Below are 21,194 nucleotides of genomic sequence, written 5' to 3' on the forward strand. Positions count from 1 at the left end.
GTGTATAAGAATTACTTGTAAGAGAGAATGCCCCAGGATAAGATGGAGTTGATGATGACGCTCGAGTTGAGGATGCAAAACCACCACTAAAATTTGAATCAAATCTCTTATAACATTGATGAGCAAGGTGACCATTCTTGAGACAGATTTGACAACGGCCTCGACCTCGACCTCGTCCTTGACCTCGTCCTTGATCTTGACCTCGGCCTCGACCTCTATTTCGTCGTCCTGGACTTTCTTGATGATGATGAGTGTTGTCAGATTTATAAGCCGATTGTGCCGAAAGAGCAAAAGAATCCGAAACCCTGTGAGATTGCAATTGAAGAAGTATCTCATGTGAAGATAGTAATCCATGTAGGGTATTAAGAGACACTTGATCAATGCGAGTAGTTATGCTGGGAATAAAGCTGTCATATTGAGGCCCCAATCCTGTAAGAACCTGAACCACCAAATCTGAATCTGAAACAGGATGACCAATCGCAGCTAAATTATTGGCAATTGTCTTTATAGATTGCATGTATTCATTGATAGACTTTTCTCCTCGATGAATTGATTGTAATTGCATGCGCAGTTGAAGAACACGTGCTTGAGAATCTGAGGCAAAAGTTCGAGCAAGAACCTCCCATATTTGCTGAGAGGTAACAAGTCCTACAATCATAGGAAGTATAGATACATCAATTGTCGAAATTAACCATGTCATAATAATTTGATCCTTCTTGCTCCAAATGGCATAATTTGCATCGGCTTCTTGTGGCTTGGGAGAAGAACCATCAACGATGCCAAGTAAGTCATGAACTCGTAATAGAGAAAGAAACTGCATCTTCCAAAGCATATAATTATCATTGGTAAGTTTGATGGGTAAATACGCCATGGCATTTAGAGGCAAAGCAGAAGATTGCATTGAAAAATTTATATCGGCGGTCGATGATGGCGAAGAATTATCTGACATTTTGTAGATGAAGAAAATATGCACTGAATTTGCAGGTAGTGGGCAGAGGAAGAAGAGGGGAGGCGGCTTCCGGTGTCGCAGGCGGCAGAGGGGCGAAGCGCCACCGCAAGATGCTCCGCGACAATATCCAGGGTATCACCAAGCCGGCGATCCGTCGATTGGCAGAGGGGCGGCGTCGGTGTTGGGAAAAAGAGGAGGAGAAGGTGAGGTAGGGGCGGCGAAAGAGGGATTGAGGGTTTAGGAGGAAAGGTGGCGGCGGAAACGCTTTGATACCATATTAGAACAGAAGAAATAAATTTTATTGATTATGTTGCATCCCTAAACGATGCAATATATAGAGGTTTACATAAACCAGGTCAATTGACCAATTCTAAATTAACAGACAAAATCTAAAAACAATATTAAAATTACTTAAAATTACTTAGCTTCTATTAGGCTTACCTTGAGGAGACTGTGCCGGAGAAGAACAACGTCGGAGCTAAAATCACCGAAGGAGAATTTGCCGGTGGATGCCGAAGCAGAAACTGGCGGAGGAGAAAACGCCGGAGAGTCCGCGGTGAGCAGAAATCGCTGGAAGAGGAGAGTGCCGCGTGAGGGACTGCCGGAGGGAGGAGAGAGCCGCGCGAGAGAGTTCTGGAGGGAGGAGACTGGCGCGACGGCAACTTTCGCCGGAGCCGGAGGAGAGAAAGCCGCTGGGAAGGAAGAAACGCGAACGCCGATCGCGAGAAAAGAAACTGAACCGGTGCCCTAAAATGGAAATTAGCAACGGAATATTATTCCGTCGCTAGCCCGTCACTAATTCACGATGGAAAAATAATTCCGTCGTTATATAACGACGGATATAGAGACGGGAATAATATTCCGTCGCTAATTAGCGACGGAAGATAATATTCCATCGCTAATTAGCGATGGAACATAATTTCCGTCGCTATATTATTCGTTAGCGATGGAAAAGAATATTTCTATCGCTATAATTAGAGATGGAAAAATTTTCGTCGCTAATTCCGTCGTTAATCCCAGAGATTTTTGTAGTGTGAGTTGTTTGAAACTTAAAAAAAAAAATTCACATTAGATGTTATTTTGCCACCTTCTCTTCTCTCCTCTGAGTGAGTCGATCTAAGTTTGATTTGGTAATTGACCTATTGGAATTTCTAAAAATAATTTTTGAATTTGAATTTTTAATTGACATGACTCTCTAATATTGTATTCCGACTTTTTTTCTTGGTCAACTTAGTGGATTCAATTATGTTAATATTGATTGATGTTTAATATCAATCAATGACTCTCTAAGTTTTAGGTCACCTAGACTTCAAGATAATTTAATATTTATTTATTTTTTATTTGTTGAGAATTCATTATTTAAGGAGTTTAGATGACCACTAGACACATCATCCATTCTAAAATCTTATTCTTTTTAGTGAATCCCTTTAAAACCTTGTGATTATATTACTTTGTATACGCGCCCTAATCTCAAACTCGTCTATGGTAACACAATATTCTCTTTTAATGTTAACTAAGGTTCGAATTTCTAATGGGACGAAATCTTAGAGGTCGACTTCTAACTGTATACTATGCTAAGACCCGTGCGAGCTAGAGGGGGTGAATAACTTCAATCGCTTCTCATCTTGATCTCGTGGTCGTTGTTTGATTGCGTATGGGACTTCTTGAATCAACTTTGACACCACGTACACAACACCGGAGGTTTATTTGGTATCTGCCTCCTTGAGGTGACTAATCCAATGATCCACTTCTACGATCTCTCTCCATTAAGAAATCCTCCTTTTCAGATAACTTTTGGAGGCGGAGAAGTCTCTTACAATCTTGTTCTTACAAGAACACAATAAGAAAAGAAAACACAAATACAAATGAAATCGAAAATAACTTTACAATGAAAGCTTTACTTTGGATGCTTTCTTGTTACTTGAATATCCTCTTGTTGATCCAAAAATGCACCAACACTTCACTCTGGAATCTATAAGAACCGCTACTTCAAATAACTACGAAACTCCTTTTTTTAGGGTTGTCATCGGGTTGATTTCCACCTACCAATCGATTGGCTTTACTCACCAATCGATTGCCACATCGGTCCGAGCGTTTAAACCTGCAAAATAACTATTTTGCTTGACCAATCGATTACATCAATTAATTAGTAGCTCCCAATTGAATTGGCTAATCGATTCCGAACCCTTCTGTTCGATGGCCAAGGTCGAGCAATCGATTGCTTAACACCAATCGATTGATTAATCCCATCAATCGATTCCAGACCCCTTTTGTTCACTGGCCAGGGTCAAGCAATCAATTACATCAATTGATTGTTTGATATCAATCGATTGGTCACTAGCAAACCCAAAATTAATAGGTTTAGGTTGCTAATCCTAATTTCAGCCTTTTCAAGATTGAATTCATGTCTTATCTAGTATCTGATTGACCTCAACCTATTAGGACTTTTTTTGCTTAACATCCAATCATTCGTGACTTGCTTGAGACTTTTCGTTGTCACATCCAGTCAACCTTGACCTACCAGACTTGCTTTGCCCAACATTCAGTCATCCGTGACTTGTTGAGACTTTCCTCATTACTAAGTGTCCGATCCTCCACAACCCATTTGGATTGTTCTTTTACCAACTTTCCGTTGGCTAATTTTTCGATAACTAAGTGTCCGATTCTCCATGACCCACTTAGATTTTTCATCTTGTGGCTATTAATTGGGGTTGTAATTGGCTTTAGGGTTTTGTTTAATTAGCCTCTTAAATGGGCTTCATTAATCCCTCCTTAAACCTTAACAAATAGGGTTAATTTGCTCGTATTTTACAAGTGTGACCATAAATAAGAAATAGTAATTGTAATTAGTTTAATTTGAATTTCTAATTCATCTTGAATGTATAAATTTAAAACATGATATACATAACGAATATGAAAAATAAACAACCAATAGCAAGTTCATATATAAATTAAGTTTATTAATACTTACAGATTAGAACTAGCATTATCAAATGATATTGAAAATATTTTAGAAGTTAATTCATATTCTTTTAAAATTAAATATAATAATTAAAAGATATTGTGAGTGGTATGTATTTCATCAAAAACTCAACATACTAATAAACATTTTTAAATTGCCTTAAAATTATCAATTCAATGATAAGTTACACTCATACATGAATAAGTTTACTAATGATTACTCCAAATATCAAAATATATAAAAAAACTTTATTATTTAATTTATTAAATTTTCAATTAAAATGTTTTTCCTATCTTATTAATTTTTAATTGGACAAGTGTAATTTAGGGAACATGTTTAATAGATGATAGTGATTAGTAAAAATCTTCAAAAGTGAATTTAGAGTCAAAACTAAAGGGTATTCTATAGACTAGCTACTAATTCTCTTAATTTAATATCAAAATATTTAAATAAATTTGAATCAGTACCTACACTTATCGATAAAAATCTAGATAGTTATATTTGAGAACGTTCGACTCCAAATTCCATCGAGTGTTTCATTTTTTATGTATCGCTTCAATGATCTATAATCGCCGCTTAATTAAAATTTATAGAAAATTTTGCAATACTTACATTTCGCATGTATTTCTTTGAACTATAGTGATTTTTTAAAAATATTTAATGAAAATAGATGATTTTAAAGGGGGAGTATCCCAAACCTTAGAAATTTTGATACTTCCTTTACCTAATGTTAGAAGTTGCTCTGGTTCATCATCGATAAATTGAGTGTCATCAAGATTCACATTCAGAATAACTATTTCATTATTCTTCCGAGATCCGAAATGAACTTCCTTTGAAGATAATGTAAAAACAAAACAATGAAATGAACGACCCATATATAGAATTTGGGATAAAAAATAACAGTCTCATTACTAAATCGTAGCAATTGATAAAAAATTAATCAAATAATTTTATCCATTCAAGAAAACAAAAAAAAATTAAAAAACTTCAAATGGTCAAAATCGTCAATTAACTATCGGTTCCAACAATCGAATAAAAAAATAAAAATCATTTATTCAAGCCGTTGATTCATGATTAATTTGGGATCGAAACCGTAACCAATCAATACCCAAACCTGTTTAACTAGGTGAACGGATAACTAACTTATTGATTAAATGTTCCAATAGCCTCTATCAATTATCCAAGAAAAGTTTTAATTTAAATGCGCCAATTAATAAGCCGTGATAAATTTATCCATTTAATTATAACCATAAATTAAAATTAAAATTGATTTTGGCACTTACACGAGCAAGTGGATTAAATTTGGTCTTCCAAATGACAATTTTGCAGGTCATGCTCCATTTTTTATTTGCTGTAAATTCACGCAAATTACATGCAATAGCAGTCTAACACTAGACCCCACTAACGTGCCAGCATCCACACAGCAAAATATCATATAATACATATATTATATTATATTTAGGATATATAATAAATCAAAAGGCAAAATTTTTTTTAAGATTAAGGAATAATATTAATTAAACACGTTACCATTTTAATACATATTTAAGAAAATGTGTTAATTAAATAGGATTTTATGAAACATATATTGACTTTTTTGCACAAATACTAAGCTTAACCAAAACAAAAGATATGCTAATGAATTTCAAAATGTTCTATAGCGATCAGATCAAATATATGATTAACTTAAGTTCTGGCTAGAATGATCAATCATAGCCGAACTCAATATAATATGTATATGATATTGCTAACCACATGGAACAGATGAATTGGATAATTTACAGGTAAAAAACAAAGCATAATTGTTTCATCCTGTAGATCTATAAGGTTGTTCTCCCTAATTATCACCTGGTTTCCTTTTTGAGCAGTCACTTCTTGGTTGGAAGCAGGAGTAGACAATAAATCACAGTCAAAAATGAAAATCCTGCAAAATAAAAGATCATAATCCTTAGTAAACTTGTTACAAGTTTTCAGTACAACAAAGCATGCCCTAGTACATGGGCAGCTGAAAAAGATTCTGCTAAAGAGAACTCATACCAGGATCTCTAACACTAAAGTCTGAGAATCTTCATGGCCCATATGATACTGGCACCAAAACTTCAGATAAAAAATGGTCTGAATGGTCACCAATTTGACAATAGCAACAAGCAAAAGGCTTCCTTGAAACGTACTTCGATAAAATCAGGGCAGCCTAGGGGTGTATTGACTATTGCCACACTGCATCCTCGTGGAATAAAAGTCATTTTCTGTCATATAGATTCTAGTATTTCACGAAAGCAGGCAAGATGGTATAAAGCTCTGCCAAGCACTGGAAAATCCAGTTTAGGAGTTGTTCTTTAGGAAGATCCAAAAGTAGTTCCGCCTGAATGCCAGTGACAAAGAACCAAAAATGCTAAGGCAAAGAAAACTAGAACCAGCAACCAACAAAACATGCCAAAAATGTAAATATGATTACCATGCAATCAATTCTCAAACAGTACTGGCATCTGACCTTAAATTCGCTAATAAAATGTGTAGATACAACAAACATCTCAAGAAGAAAAAAAAACAGCAATCCAATAATTCTGATCAGTGTGATGAAAAAGAGATGAGTTCAAGTCTACAGTTACATAGGACATACAAAATAAGATGGAACCCAATGGACTGGTGTGACACTACTTTGGGTTCAATGGAGTCAATTTGATGCAGGATCTTTTCAAACAGCAACATTAAGTAATGCTTAAATATTTAACTTAGGACCAATGATAGATTGGTCCTAGACTTAGGATCTGGCTACAAGAATGGAAGATATGAGGAAAAGGAGGAAAACAATTGTAAGCAAAGATCTTTAAGAGCTAAGGAAACTCAATAACCAAGAAATTACAAGCATGACCCAAATGCTATTAACTAAAGACTCTGTTACAAGCATAACTCCAACATAAGGATTTTGTCCCGACTACATATGTATAACAAAAATATTATTGTAGCATTCACAATTGGCCATCTCCTTTTCTGTTATAATATTTTCAAAATCTTCTTGCATCATCCCTCCTCAGCTTGAAAGAAATCAACTCTAATGGGTTTCAGAGATAGACAAAGATATCTCCATTTTGTAATCCCTTTGAAAGAAAGAAAGAAAGAATGAAAGAGGGAAAGAAAGTTTAGATTTATAAAAATTAATTGTTTCAAAAATTGATGGCACCGGTAGCTTATGTGCCAATGGAAGCTAAAGAGTTAAAATCATGAGTACAAAAAAGAGCTCAGGAGATCAGTGTAAACTGTTAATTTTTAATTGCTTCATTTGGTCCTTTTATAGTATTCAATTTCACTTAGCTTCACTTATTGTTCGATTGTTCTATTGCAGAACAGTTAGATCCACCACTACCAGTAAGATGGTTTTCCCGATTTTAATAACTTCCATTCTAACAACGGCAACCTCAGTCGACTTGCTTGTACCATCAGTTGATTGTTTTTCTTGTAGCCCTAAGTTATCTAAGCATTGTTGTTCAACTTTGTTAGATCATCTTTTCTACTATCATTAGTCAATTGGAATTTACCATCAATTGATTGACTTTAGATCAGACTCGACGATGGTTCGGAATTCCTGAAAGGTCAACCCTTAACCTTAACCATCCAAAACGGTTACGATTCACGATTCGGAAACACCGATTGTGGTTCGGTTCACGGTTCGCAACGATGCAAGACGGTTCATGGTTCGCGACGGAAACAAAATCCCAAAGAAAAATGATGGAAAAGAAATCCCCCATTCCCGATCGATCTATCCTCGTCGATCAGATGGCAAAAGACCAAACAATGACGAAGCCCGCCGGTGGCGATCCTCTCGCTATTAAAGGCAACGAAGCCTCCGCTTTGTCGTCTCCTTCTCCGGCCACTAGATTCTCCTCCCTTTCCCATCACATCTGGCCTCCATCGCACCAGACGCAAGATGCCGTGATCCATCACTTGATCAACATCCTCTTCACCCCTTCCATCCTCTTTAAACGGTATGGAGCCCTCCCTCAGGAGGAAGTCTCCTCCACAACTCACCTCATTGAGGAGGAAGCCTTCTCCGTTGCCGCCATTGCGGACGGTGGACTTGTTGCGCAAGGTCGTTGCCTGCGGCAAGCAACCGCGCGGGACCATCGCCCGCTGCAAGAGGCCATGCAATACTTTAAAAATAAAAAATAAAACACACACCATAAAATCAACATTTTGAACTGCCAGTTCAATGGTTTTTTTGGGCCTAAACTGGAACCGGGTCAGTTCCGGTTCAGGCCAATGTAACCGGGTCAATGGATAACCGCTCGTTACCCGGTTACGGGTCTAGGCAGAGTTTGGGCCAAGTCCGGTTTGTACCCGGCCCAAGGTCGGGTCTACTCTAAATCAATCGGTACTCCAATCGACTCAGCCACCAATAGAAATAGTCGACAACTTTGTCAACTCAACCACCAATCAATTGAATTCGATGATCTTAATGGTCGAGTCTTTGTCTAAGTTGAAATTACCCTCTTTCCAAGTACAAGTCTTAAAAGTTATCTTGCAGTCAATCAACTTGAGTCAATAACTTAGTTGACTCAACCACCAATCAATTGAAAATTGCCATCAGTCCATTAGATTGTCATCTACAACCATCTCCATGGTCAAATCTTCGCGTAAGTTAAAGAAAACTCTCTCCTAATTACAAGTCTCTCAACTCACTTAAGAGTTACCTCAGCTCATTTTTTCCATGAGATCATCTCCCGCCAAGTTTCTTGTCCCTCAGATGCACCTAACCCTCAGCTCGCTTCATATGTCATCATTTATACTTCACCTATCTTTGCCTCCTCTAGCTCAACTACACCCTGATGCTCCTCATCTTGTGGTCCCATAACATTCTTCTTTGATTTCTTTCTACTCTTAAGCCATCGAGTCATCATCAACCTTAACCATGCCAAGTCTCCATGTGTACTTCAATTAAATCCCTGCATGACTTCATACACATATTAGATACAAATATAATCCTATCTAAATTTTGCCCAAACATCAAAACCATAATCGATCATGCTCATAAAGGAAACAACTACACTAACAAAGGATATATGGGTAATCCTTTACCCAAGCACCATTCCTTCCGCACTTCTTTCATAGGAAACTAGACTCGAATAAAGAATGGGCGTATATTTGTTGAAATTTGAGCAATTTATTCCGTATAGAAGTGGGTGGGAGAACTTTGAAGGAGTCCAAGGTTGATTCACATTTATATTAATCTATCTTGGTTAACTCATGGAAATTGAACTTGCATCGGAGATGTATCAATTACAAGGCACAAGTAGGATATAGACATGCAGTAGGCCTAGAGCTACAGATCATTATAAGATGTGTTGGATTCATAGTAGCAGGAAGGCTGAGTGCAATAAACTTCAATATGGATTTAAATGAGTTTTCATGGGTTTGTTAACTTATATCTGATATTGATATATGTAGTTACATATATTATGCAGTATACTTTATACAATATAGTTATTGTAATATCTATTCTTCAATTAACCCAAATGGTATGTTTGATGAATTAATAATTAGAATTGGGTCTAAATTACATTACATTTTGGGTTTAAATGACTTAAATTAACATGATCAACTATGAAGATGACAATGAGGCAAATACTTGCTCCTCTTAAAGACATTCACTTTTAAATCTATAGGAATCAAGTTCTTTTTGGTGCTGGAGAATGTGGCAAACAAATATATTTGTCTAAAAAAATTTAGGGGTGTGAAACATAATGTTATTTTATTTTTAATGTCACAACTTTTTGTACACTTGCATCAAATCATGTCCCAACTATTCAATACACTATATATATTTTGTCATACTTTTTATGAGACGGGATTATTGTGAAAATCTATCAAAGATATCTTCATCGAAATGCTATAAATCTGAGTAATGCAAACAAATCAATCTCGTGTTGCAGCGTAACATTTCTATTAAATCTTGACATAATTCAACACATTTCAGAGCATGTGAGATTGACTCAAATATGTTTTACTTCTACACTAGTCTTCCACCTTACCTTGTTTCCCTCTAAATATATGCCTATAACCATTAGAATGTTAATTGAATTAGAGTAAAGAGAAAAAAATATACCAAGCATCTCTACTAATAATTACACCTTACTAATACCAAAATGAATTCCATACATTAGATGACAACATTGATTCATATAACTTCCTCAACCATAATTTTATAAGATCTATATTAAATGGCGTTCTTAGGGCATTTGGCATTGAAGCTATTTTCTTTTACGTCCATAGATATTAGAATTGAACTTCTGCTAACATAATTGGAATTGAAATACACAGTATAGACACAATAGAAGTGACGTTCTTAGGGCATTTGGCATTGAAACTATTTTCTTTTACGTCTATAGATATTAGAATTGAACTGCTGCTAACATAATTGGAATTGAAATACGCACAGTAGAGACACAATAGAGGATTCTAATATCACTCATCCTCTTTGTTACAATTAATACTCTGGTTGGTGCTTTCTGTCTCCTTATAGTGTTCCATCTTAAGATGGAATCAAATGATGAGTCATAAGAAGGGATTCTTCTTGTCTCTATCAATACAATTGAAATTGTGTGCATTGACGACACCATGACATCTACTAATGCCTACACAATGTCGGTATCGATCAATAATTGGAATTATATGTTATGACTCCATTAGCCAATACCAATTGACACTTGAAACCGTGGTTGGTTCTTAATATGTATTGTGCTAGTATTTAGATATGATCAAAATTCTTCAGAACTTTCTCAAAAATCTCATATCTTAAGATCATATGTTTAAATTTGATGCCTAGTAATTTAGATATGATGGCATTATTTTCTAACACTTGTATGATCTACATGATGTTTGGAATGAAATCAAAGGAGGTGGCAAGTGATCTGGTCCGTTACAGTATCCAGGGCCTAACAAAGATGGGCATGGCACTTGATAACATGCCAATCCTAGCAATCAAGATCCACCTCAGGCCAATATTTTAAACACTGCATCAATTTACAAAAATGATATGAAAATGCACCTTTATTTCATTATGAGTGAACGAAAGAGAATTCCGATATATATCAGATGTCATCGACTCTGTCATAAGCCTGAAGACCTTCTTGCTCATGTTTGTGATCATAACAACTGTCTTTCCACTTGTATATATCCTTTTGATACCAAGGTCTGCTGCCATTCGCCTCACATAAAGTTTTTTTAGCAATATCTGCATACAACAAAGTAAAGCGGGAAGTGTTAGACTTGAACAGATTGATCTTTAGCATTAAAGTTCAATAGTGATTAACACCTCCATTGAATGAGGTTCTTTTCCATATTGTCGACGGAACTGTTCAGTGAATTGCATTAATTGCCATATATCATTTGCTGCAGCTCTCTCTACTTCCTTGATAAGTTCAAGAGGGTTATCAAGATAATTTATGTAGTCAGAGGAGAGGTGCGGTGTTAAATTTATATCAAGCTGGGCAAACAAGGGGGAAAAAAGGCATACATTAAGATATGATCTCAAAAGATTAACAAAAATATTTACATTGGGGGAAAATGTTAGCACCTGCACGCTGTTATAAGGTACTGGCAGAAGTCTATTTTCATCAACCTAATAGAAAACTTAGCAATTTCAGTGTTTTCTTGAATTATACTAACATTGTATTGAATATTGATTTCAATTGGTACAATTCAATGACATGATCAAAGAAAGTGTCCGCATACCAACTAAAAACTTGAAAGATCCTATAACACAAGGAAATACCTTAGATAAGCTTTCAAAAAGCATCTCAAAGAAGAGATCAATCCCAACATTTCCAATATCACCTGTCTGTTGTTCACCAAATATATTACCAAACCCCCTTATTCCCATGTCTCTCTCTGCAAGATGAAATCCTTTGCCTAGGTCTCCGAAATCCTCGATTGCAGCAAGTCTTTCCTGTGACGAAACAACCACCAGTCGTAATGGTAAGTGAAATCAGGATTTAAAATTTCGTTCTGAGACAATTTACTATTTGGCCACCATCCGACATCGGCACCGTGTGCTGCCGTGGTGTCGCGGAGGCCGCCCTACCCACGGCGACCTCCGCAAGGTCATGGAGGCCCACGACCGGGCTGCCCACGATGATATAGCAAGGAAATTAATAATTAACTTTAGGTTAGTAATTTCAATCAATTTTTAGTTATAATAGGATAATCTAAACCGACTTAATCAAAAGATAATAAAACTATTCCATTAATTTAATATTTACTTACCATATAGCCCGTATTTTTTGTCCTTTTTTAAAAAAATATTTTATTTTTTGTATTTTTATTTTTTTTAATATTTAAATTAAATTTTTTATATTTTATATTTAAAAAATACCAAGCCATATCGGTACGGCATTATACGGCACTAAAACTATATCATTCCAGTCATAAACCGAAACTCCAATACAGTTCAAAATTTTAAACCATGAGTGAAATAGAGACCTTAAATTACATTCTTTAAGAAACAGAAACAAACATTATAGGGAGTTACATTACTGAACCAATTATAACATAGAATCAAACTAAAGTTTCAAGCCAACTGAGATCTAAAATTTCAGGGAAAGAAATCAGGTGACATAGTAGTAGAATACTCACTGCAGCTTGATCAGAGAGCAATGACTTGTCAGGATAGAACAAGTATGCATAAGCTTCTTTATCTGATCTCCCGACCCTTCCTCGAAGCTAATTAAGAGATATTATAATGGCATATTTAGTACATTAAACAATAGATTGAAAGGCAAAATGAAACAAATCATAATAATTTAAAGAATTCTAGAATGGACATCCAACAAAATCTTCTAAATGTACAAGATGAATTCCAATGTTGTTGGAACTGTCATCATAACTAAACAGTCGAGTAGCACATCACCATTGACTAAAATAAATGTAATACGCTTACAGCAAAGTTTTTTCTCAAGAGGATGATAATAGCAGACTTCTTGTCTTTTGCTTGTATGAGACCTCATGCTAATGGAAATAGAGCACAGATGTCAAAGTGCATTTAGAGAATGTACTTTGTGCTACAGTGCACTGTGTGAAAGTACTCTAGTGTTGGGTAACACAAATTTAAAAATTGTTTTGCAAAGCAATTTTCACAATTAGGTAAAGGATGATGGTATAATAAATAATTAGAATCAAATATTGTTAACCAAAATTTAAAATAAATTATAAATGTATATCTCATATTCAGTGTTTTGTTAAAATGAAAACATGATACACTATTTTGTGTAATTACTATTTTAAAATATAAATATTCCTGTGATTGATTGTTCTTTTTTCATCATATTCATTATAATATGTTAAAACACTGGTTTGTTGATCAACGTAGTGTTTGGTTTTATGCCATAATTTGTGGTACAAATATTCATATAGAATATAGGGAAACTATACAAAATAACCTATACACGGGCATATAAAACCCTAAATATAGAAGTACCAACATGAGACTCAACACTCCACAAGCTGAAAATAGATACTATCCATGTCCAAGTTGTCATATAAAAATTTCTCATGAGAATATAAATTAGACACAACAATAATAAAGTGAGAAATATACTAGTATTGTATGCAGGCAAAACATACTTAATGAAGTATGAAGCCAAGAATCCCTTTGACCTTAGATCAGCAAAGCTCTAAAAATAGTTATGCAAGCACATAGGCAATGTTGTCAATCACCTTAGACTAGCTAACACATGGATAAGATAGAAAAATGAAGAAAAAGATAAAATGAAACTAACGATAAAGAGGGTATTTCAGAAACTGAACTCTTTAGTGAGTTCTCTCTAAAGCAGCTTATCTTACCCAATGCAACAAGCTGAGACTAATTGGAAAAGGAAAGCACTTAAAAGGTTCTGGAGGAAAGAAGGCATAACAGAGTCTTTTGTTGGATATAGCAAAACGATAACAGAGCATTTTCTTTACTAAACACTTTGTTGGAGATAGATAACACATCTTGGCCCTTTATGGGTCATAGAATGAGAATCAGACATAGGTTTTCACTAGAGATGATTACCAAGAACAAGGAACACGAGAAAGAAAAAACACGAGGAAAAAGACAGATAGAAGATGAATGCTCAAGGACTTCCCTTCACAACATGCACCTATGAAGAAGACAAGTATGAAGGAGGCTGAACTGCTTGATCTATTGGGGAGAAAGAGAAGGAAACGTACAGAGAAAAGCAGAAAACAAAATGATGGAAAGGAAGCATCGAGAGCAGAGCTACACAATTAATGTAGAGGAAGAAAACATGGTTACTTACTGTGGGAAGTAGAATAGCAGGTTTGGTGACTGGCACCAAATGAAAGAGATCTGGGAAGCAAAGCAAGACATACATGTTGAGTGTGGATGAAAGAGAAGAAAAACAAATCTAGGAAGAATATGAGAAGAAGCTGAATAACTACACCACATCAACAGGAAGAAGAAATAGGATAGTGCGGTCACCACATATTTGGGAATCTCAAATATGGAAGACGAGGAAGGGAAATAGAATTGAGAGGAAAATAGCAAAAAAAAAAAAAGAGCGAGAGAAACATGATGGAATCTCAGGCGGCATTTTAGACACAAATGAGAGAAAAAAAAGGACCAGACTAGCAAGTGCTGCAGATGATGACCCGATGTCATCCTTGTAGGGAACAAACATTAGATGGTGTCTGAGGTACAAACCAAGAGACAAACAGACTACACAGGCAAGTGGCTTTTGCTGTGGCCCATCATTGACGATGCCAACACCTTCCGTGAGTTGGCCAGCAAAAGCAGTGTGGCAGAAGCAGAAAAAACCACTTACATCTCTAGGATCGATGAGGCGGCTAGAGACGTATGAATAGCCAAAAATCTGAAAATCAAAATAACTCAACTACTTTTATACAAATTCCAAGGATCAAATAAAGTTATAGTTAAGCAATGGAATCACATAAGAACAAAAGCAATGCCAACAAATTATTTAACATGGTTCGGACCTCGAGTTCTATTCCACAGCCTATTGACCTGTTAGGTGGGTCAATCTTCAAAAATCCCATAAAATGTTGTCCTACAAGAGACGAAGAAACTTCATAAAAATAAAATGCTTTCCTTTTACAATGATAAAAATAAATACGTGGGGAAAATTTTTTTAAAAAATATTTTGCAAGAGCTTAAAGATGGAAATCTCAAGCTCTGAGTTTCAACAAGAATAAAAAAGATTATAAAACAAATAAGAGAGTGTGGAATTTGAGCTGAGCAATAGAATTCTTGTTGTGGTCAAGCTACCCTACCTCTCTATTTATTCAAACCAAACTTGATAAGCTTCACACAGCTGCTCTATTTAATTTCAATCGACTCAAATCTCCTCCATTTGACTAAAACATCAATCAAGAAAGTCTTACCTATTGACTATTACTCTTCAATCGACTCAACATCTATTCAATCGAAACAAATCCATTGTAGTCAGTTCAACTCGTGTCAATTGACTCAGTTGGAAGATTGCAGTTTCATTTTCCAGCAAATAGTATCCTAGTCAACTAAAACCAGATTCAATTGAATAAAAGCAAGTTTAGTCAACACAAATCCAAGTCAAACAACTCAAGCTCTTTCAGATGACTATTGCTACAACATTTTCCTGTTAGTAAACTTAATTCAAATAAAGAGCAACCTATTTCAGGTTGTCGATTTAAACCACTTTAATTGACTGAAACTTAAGTTGAAATAAAACCCTTCTATCCCGGAGCAAAAAGTCAATAGTTGACTATCGAATCAACTTGATTGTTCAATTGACTAAAACAAAACTTAAGTTTACTAAATCTTCTTGAGGATCTCGACTTGACTCGAGATCAAGCTTATTGCCAACTATGAACCAAAACACATGTTCCTTGGTCGAGTGAATGCATGGGTAAACATTTATCCAAAATGCAAGATTATAGTCACTTGTAATCTCTTAAGACTCATTTGTCCTCATTTGCAGACTGGGCTTGCCTTTGGATCTTCCTCATCTACCAAGAGGCCTCGCATTTGAGTCTTCCTTTACCAAGACACCTAGCCTTTGGATCTTTCTAAACTGCTTAGAAGTCTTACCTCCGAGTCTTCCTCATGGAACATGTCACACTCCTAGCCAACCTTAATCTTTCATGTATCCAACACCTATTGGTCTTCTTTATCTATTAAGTATTTGATACCTTGACCAACTTGAACTTGTCCAAGCTCAAGATTTGTAGTCATAATTGCACCTATAGTTACCTGTCAAATCTGTGCAGTTACACATTTTACAAATATATCAGAAAATAAGCTATACCTAACTCAAACCCTTTACCAACTATTTCAAAATAAGCTAGTCGAACTCAACCATCTAGGGCATGATATTACCAACAATCTCCTATTTTTGATATTTAAAAAACCATTTAAATTCGAGTAATATATAAAAAAATAGTCCCTAATTTTATTTCACAATTTTCAATTATTTAGTGTAATTAAAGAAAAAAATCCTTAACCATTTTCTGATGCACTAATTTAAATGTCACATTTTATCCAAATTTAACAAAACAAAAAATTAAAATTAAAATATAAAAAAAATTATACATGCAAGTTTAATAAAAAATATAAAAAATAAGCAACTAATCAGAGAATGTAAATTTGTCTCCCTCTTAAGGTAAGATCTTTTTCTAAGGTATAATAGTTTTCCTCCTCTTATTTGTATGCATCTCACTCTAAAAATGTCACTATTGCACCAATAATATTGTATAAACAATATAATATTCAAAAAAATCCACCACATCAAAACAAGCTGATCGGACTTAGCGATTTGGCAAAAGTATAGTAGCCTTGCTTGTGGAATAATTAAGTGGCATACATATTTGGGTCCAAGAAACTCTTTTTGACAAAGTCACAATAGAGATGATGCAAATTAACTCATGTTAAGAGGAAGTTGGAGAAGATGAGTTTGCTAGACAATTGGTAGAGTAGATCTAGATAACAATGGACAACACGATGGTTGCATGGGCGGCAATGATAGCTCACATGGCATAGGTGACAAGTGAAATTTTAGTGACCCTCCCGCCTTATCTAAGATGTAATAAGGCACAAGAAGGCATAGAGCAACAAGAGATTGGCATGTGATCAGATGCATACATGGAGTCATAGGTCCAGCAATAGAAAGGAATCATGAGAATTTTGCATTACTTGTGCTCATGGAGGAAGAAGCTACAGGTGGACAATGATAACCTACAACACTTGTTCCTTGCCAGATTTCATATGGACCAAATAATTAGTAGAACAATTTGGAGATCAATTGGTGGCAACAAAGTAGGTGCAGCTTATGGCAAGAAGAGAAGAGGTGGATGAGGGAAGGCTACTACCACCAAGAGTTTGCTCCATGTTGGATCTAATATGAACCAAATAAGAAGTAGAACATTTAGAGAACAATTGGTGTTAGCATAGTACATGGAATTTATAGTGAGAAGAGAAGAGGTGGATGAGGGGAGGATGGCACATAGCCTCTTCCTTAGGGGAATGCCTCTTTCCTAGATACTAATGAGCTCTAAATCCAGGTAGAATTGAGGAAAAAATATTATATTATATCACATAAATAATCAATACGGGGGTACCAATACACCTAATGAATTTAATATCTTCAACAATTAATACATTATTTTATGTTTTTCTTAATATATAAACAATAATGTTCATTCAATATAATGATGATTGTAATATATTTATATTGTTTTATTGTTAATATTAAACTAATCATAATGATATCATTTAATTATTTAAAATATTATTTTGATGATTAATTATTATACTAGTAAATACTAAATAATATTTTAAAATAATTTTCTATTTTTCTAATATCATTTATCCTATTATTAACATATAAATAATAGCTTAATATTGTTTTATTTTTGTAAATAAAATTATATTTGAGCATTCAGTTTAAATGTTAAATATTATTTCATAGTTATTTAGTAAATTATATTTATAATATTTTAATATTCAATTTAAATTTTTACAATATTTGGCATTGATATTTTACTAACTATTCAGTTTTTAAAGTAAATGTTTGATATCTAAAAACTGCATTCTAAAAGCAACTTGAGGAAGCACTTTGGCAGCAACATAAGAAAAGTAGCTTAGGAGCTACGGTGCTTCTAGTAAAAGCAATTTGAACATGAAATTACAAAACACCTTAATTAACTTCCAAATGTTTTGACCTTAGAGTGATTTGGCAAAGCACTTCTAAACCCAGCCTTAAAACTAGTTAATGTGTAGCATGATTATGTATTAGAAACATCAACAACTACAATCCATGAACACCAATTATATGAGCTTAGCTACATTGACTTATCCTGCCATTGGACATGATTGCTTCTGAACCAGAGAAAGAAAAATAAGAACCTGATATATTTGTGCCAAACCAAATTTGTGAACATCCTGAACTATTATGGTGTTAGCATTCTGAATATCAAGCCCACTTTCTACTATATTGGTGCAAATAAGCATCTGGATTTCTCCAAGGCAAAACTTCTCCATTGTATCTTCAAGATGCTTTGAGTTTTGCTGAAAAGAAATGATAAAAGTGTTCTTCAGGATACAAGGCAATAAAAAACAAACAGAATATTATGACAGTTAATATTTAAGAAGCTAATAGCTTACGCTAAGTTACCAAGATTTTTTTTTCTTGTAAAATAAATTGCTCATAATACGATGTAGATTGGTTATGAGTATCCATGGGGCTTGAGATTGGCATCTGTGGGAAATGGGCCTGCTTAATGAAAGTCCCTTTGGGACACTTATATACCCCTCAATCACTAATGGCGCTTGAGGGGATATCTCCGTCCCAATTCAGAAGGGGTTTCAGGCCATAACCCCCCTCCCTCAAAATGACTTGGAGAAGGATTCAATGCCCTTATAACTCTCAATTTCTTATGGAGCATGAGCGGATTAATGAAATCGTGAATTGGTTATGGATCTGCTTCCCTATTCAGGAACGCTCATTGGCCATAACACACCCACCCATCAAAATGACAAGGAAAAAGATTCGCACTACAGAAAAAAAAAAATTGATTAGCTGAAGGCAAGAATTGGTTGCATCATCTACCAGTACGCTTGCAAACTATTTTTTTTTCTAATTTTCATTTTTTAGAAAACAAAAATTATTATAGAGATCTTGTTTGGCATGACTGTAACCACCAAAATAAATTTTAATTTTTCTGAACTAGTAAAAATTCTTTACTTTTAAGAAATTGTTTATCACAACAATTTTTGAATGTTTTTCAAATAAATATTAATGACAAAGTAGTAATTATTATGAAATATATAGAATTATATCTATTTTTCAAAGTTGCTCTGTTTTTCCTTACATTTTTATAATGCTCATCTTCATTTGTAAAATTTCGTTTCACTACCACATGAAAAATTATATTATCATCTCCTATTTTTTTTAAATTTACACTTATCTTCCTAATTTTTTACACAAACATATTTGTGGTTTAGACACGTATCACCAACAATATTGTATTTTAGTCCATACATTCATAATTTTTTTAGTCATCACTAAAAAGTTTATTTTCATTGGAATAGCATTAAGATCCTCTATTTTTTTTTTTTAATTTACAAATTTCTGTCAACATGTCTAACAATCATCACATGCCATAATATATCTTACAGCCTTTATCCTTCTCAATTTTTAAATTTAGTCCCCATATTTGACACCTTTGTTTTCATAGTTCTATAACAACTCAACTGATTGAATTATACATTACATCTAAACATGGTAAGTTTGATGAAATAAAATATGGATGAAAGAATTAATGCCCTTGTTTGTTTACTATATTAGCTTTTATCAGGTTAATTAGTATTCTCTAATAGATAGATCCCCTCTTCTCCGCTGTGATCTGTATGCACTTTTCATGGACAGCTATAGGACCAGATGTCTTCCCTGTTTAGTTAGACAAAGACCCTTTTTCAGCAAGTAACCCCCATGAACATGTCTTGAACCTTATGTCTTTCATCTTCCTTGATCCTATCATTGTTGCAACAATTGATATGATCATGACCCACAACATCTCCTCTAAGAGTCCCTAGAAGCTTTCATGAATTCATGCACAATGACAAGCACACTTTTCAATAAAGAAGTGATGCCGTGTGTTTTTCTATCGCATCAACAATCAGTAGGGAATCCACATAATAAATAATTATATTTAGTCTTGATAGTATTTTGATCAAGGGTTAAAACATCGAGCCGTTCCGCCCAATACTCACGGTTTTTACAGTTCCGACATGGGACTGGCATCGGCACGGACCGACATTCGACGGTAGCGCCAGAAAGGTCGTGCGACCCCTCTGGCCATGCCGAAAGGTCACGCGACCCTGGCAGTCGCGCCGAAAGGGTTGCTTAACCATGGCGACAACTTCGGAGGGCTCGCGCGACCTTGACGGCCATGTCAGAGGGGTCGCGGGATTGGTGTGCAGGAGTTTAATTAAAACTTTAATTAATAATTTCAATTAACTCCCAGTTATAGTTGAGATAATTTAAATAGACTTTATTAAATCTTAATATAACTATCATATTAATTATATATACATATATATATTATTTATTTTAATTCTAAAAATATATAATAAAATTTATTTATTTATATATTTTTTAATTTTTTCAGATTTTTTTGTTTTTTAAATATTTAAGTTAATTTTTTATTTTTAATAATATATTTTATAATTAAAAAATATTGAAACCATATTGGCACAGCATAATACGATACCGAAACGGTATTGTTCTAATCTGAAATCGAAACCTTGATATGGGTTGAGATTTTAATCCTTGATTTTGATTATACAATAAAATATAAATTGTTTAGTTTTAATATAGAGTTGATTTACTATAGACTAAAGAATTATAAAAGGTTTATTTTAGAATAAGTTTAACATTATTAGAATGGACCAAATAAAGTCTATCCTAGACCAAGTTAAAAGGACATAAACCAAGATGTTCCTGGTCACAGTTTGGACCTGTTCAACCGTTCGAAACCACCGGTTCAATAGTTAAAAAAATCTCAACCCTTAATCTTAACCTTCACAATCGGTTATGGTTCACGGTTCAAAACCACCGATTACAGTTTAGATCATGGTTCACCGTTGGTTTGGCGGTTCATTGTTATTGTAAAATAATATGGAATCTTTACTTTATTACAAGAGATAAGCCTCTATTTATTCACGAATATAAAGACCTATTCTAGGAGAATTATTCTATAAAAAAGAAAAACAGAATATTTATCCCTAACAAAATA

General features: G+C 34.5%; 1 protein-coding gene across 1 annotated transcript in view; it reads right to left on the reverse strand.

The window, feature by feature from the left end:
* Nucleotides 1–5,544: 5,544 nt before the first annotated feature.
* The window catches only part of LOC141814692 (ATP-dependent DNA helicase At3g02060, chloroplastic), a 36,468-nt gene continuing 20,818 nt past the window's right edge, over nt 5,545–21,194 (reverse strand). The window contains exons 8-15 of the mRNA XM_074702632.1: nt 18,304–18,465; nt 12,540–12,626; nt 11,680–11,853; nt 11,482–11,526; nt 11,221–11,391; nt 10,954–11,139; nt 5,949–6,273; nt 5,545–5,835 (exon numbers count right to left, since the gene is read on the reverse strand). Coding sequence (XP_074558733.1) covers nt 6,172–6,273; nt 10,954–11,139; nt 11,221–11,391; nt 11,482–11,526; nt 11,680–11,853; nt 12,540–12,626; nt 18,304–18,465 — 927 coding nt within the window. The 3' untranslated portion in view covers nt 5,545–5,835; nt 5,949–6,171. The remainder of the gene's footprint in view (nt 5,836–5,948; nt 6,274–10,953; nt 11,140–11,220; nt 11,392–11,481; nt 11,527–11,679; nt 11,854–12,539; nt 12,627–18,303; nt 18,466–21,194) is intronic.

This window comes from Curcuma longa, chromosome 21 (assembly GCF_044706935.1).
Source record: "Curcuma longa cultivar G26 ecotype Majalengka, Jawa Barat chromosome 21, ITB_CL_G26_1.1, whole genome shotgun sequence".
NCBI lineage: Eukaryota > Viridiplantae > Streptophyta > Magnoliopsida > Zingiberales > Zingiberaceae > Curcuma > Curcuma longa.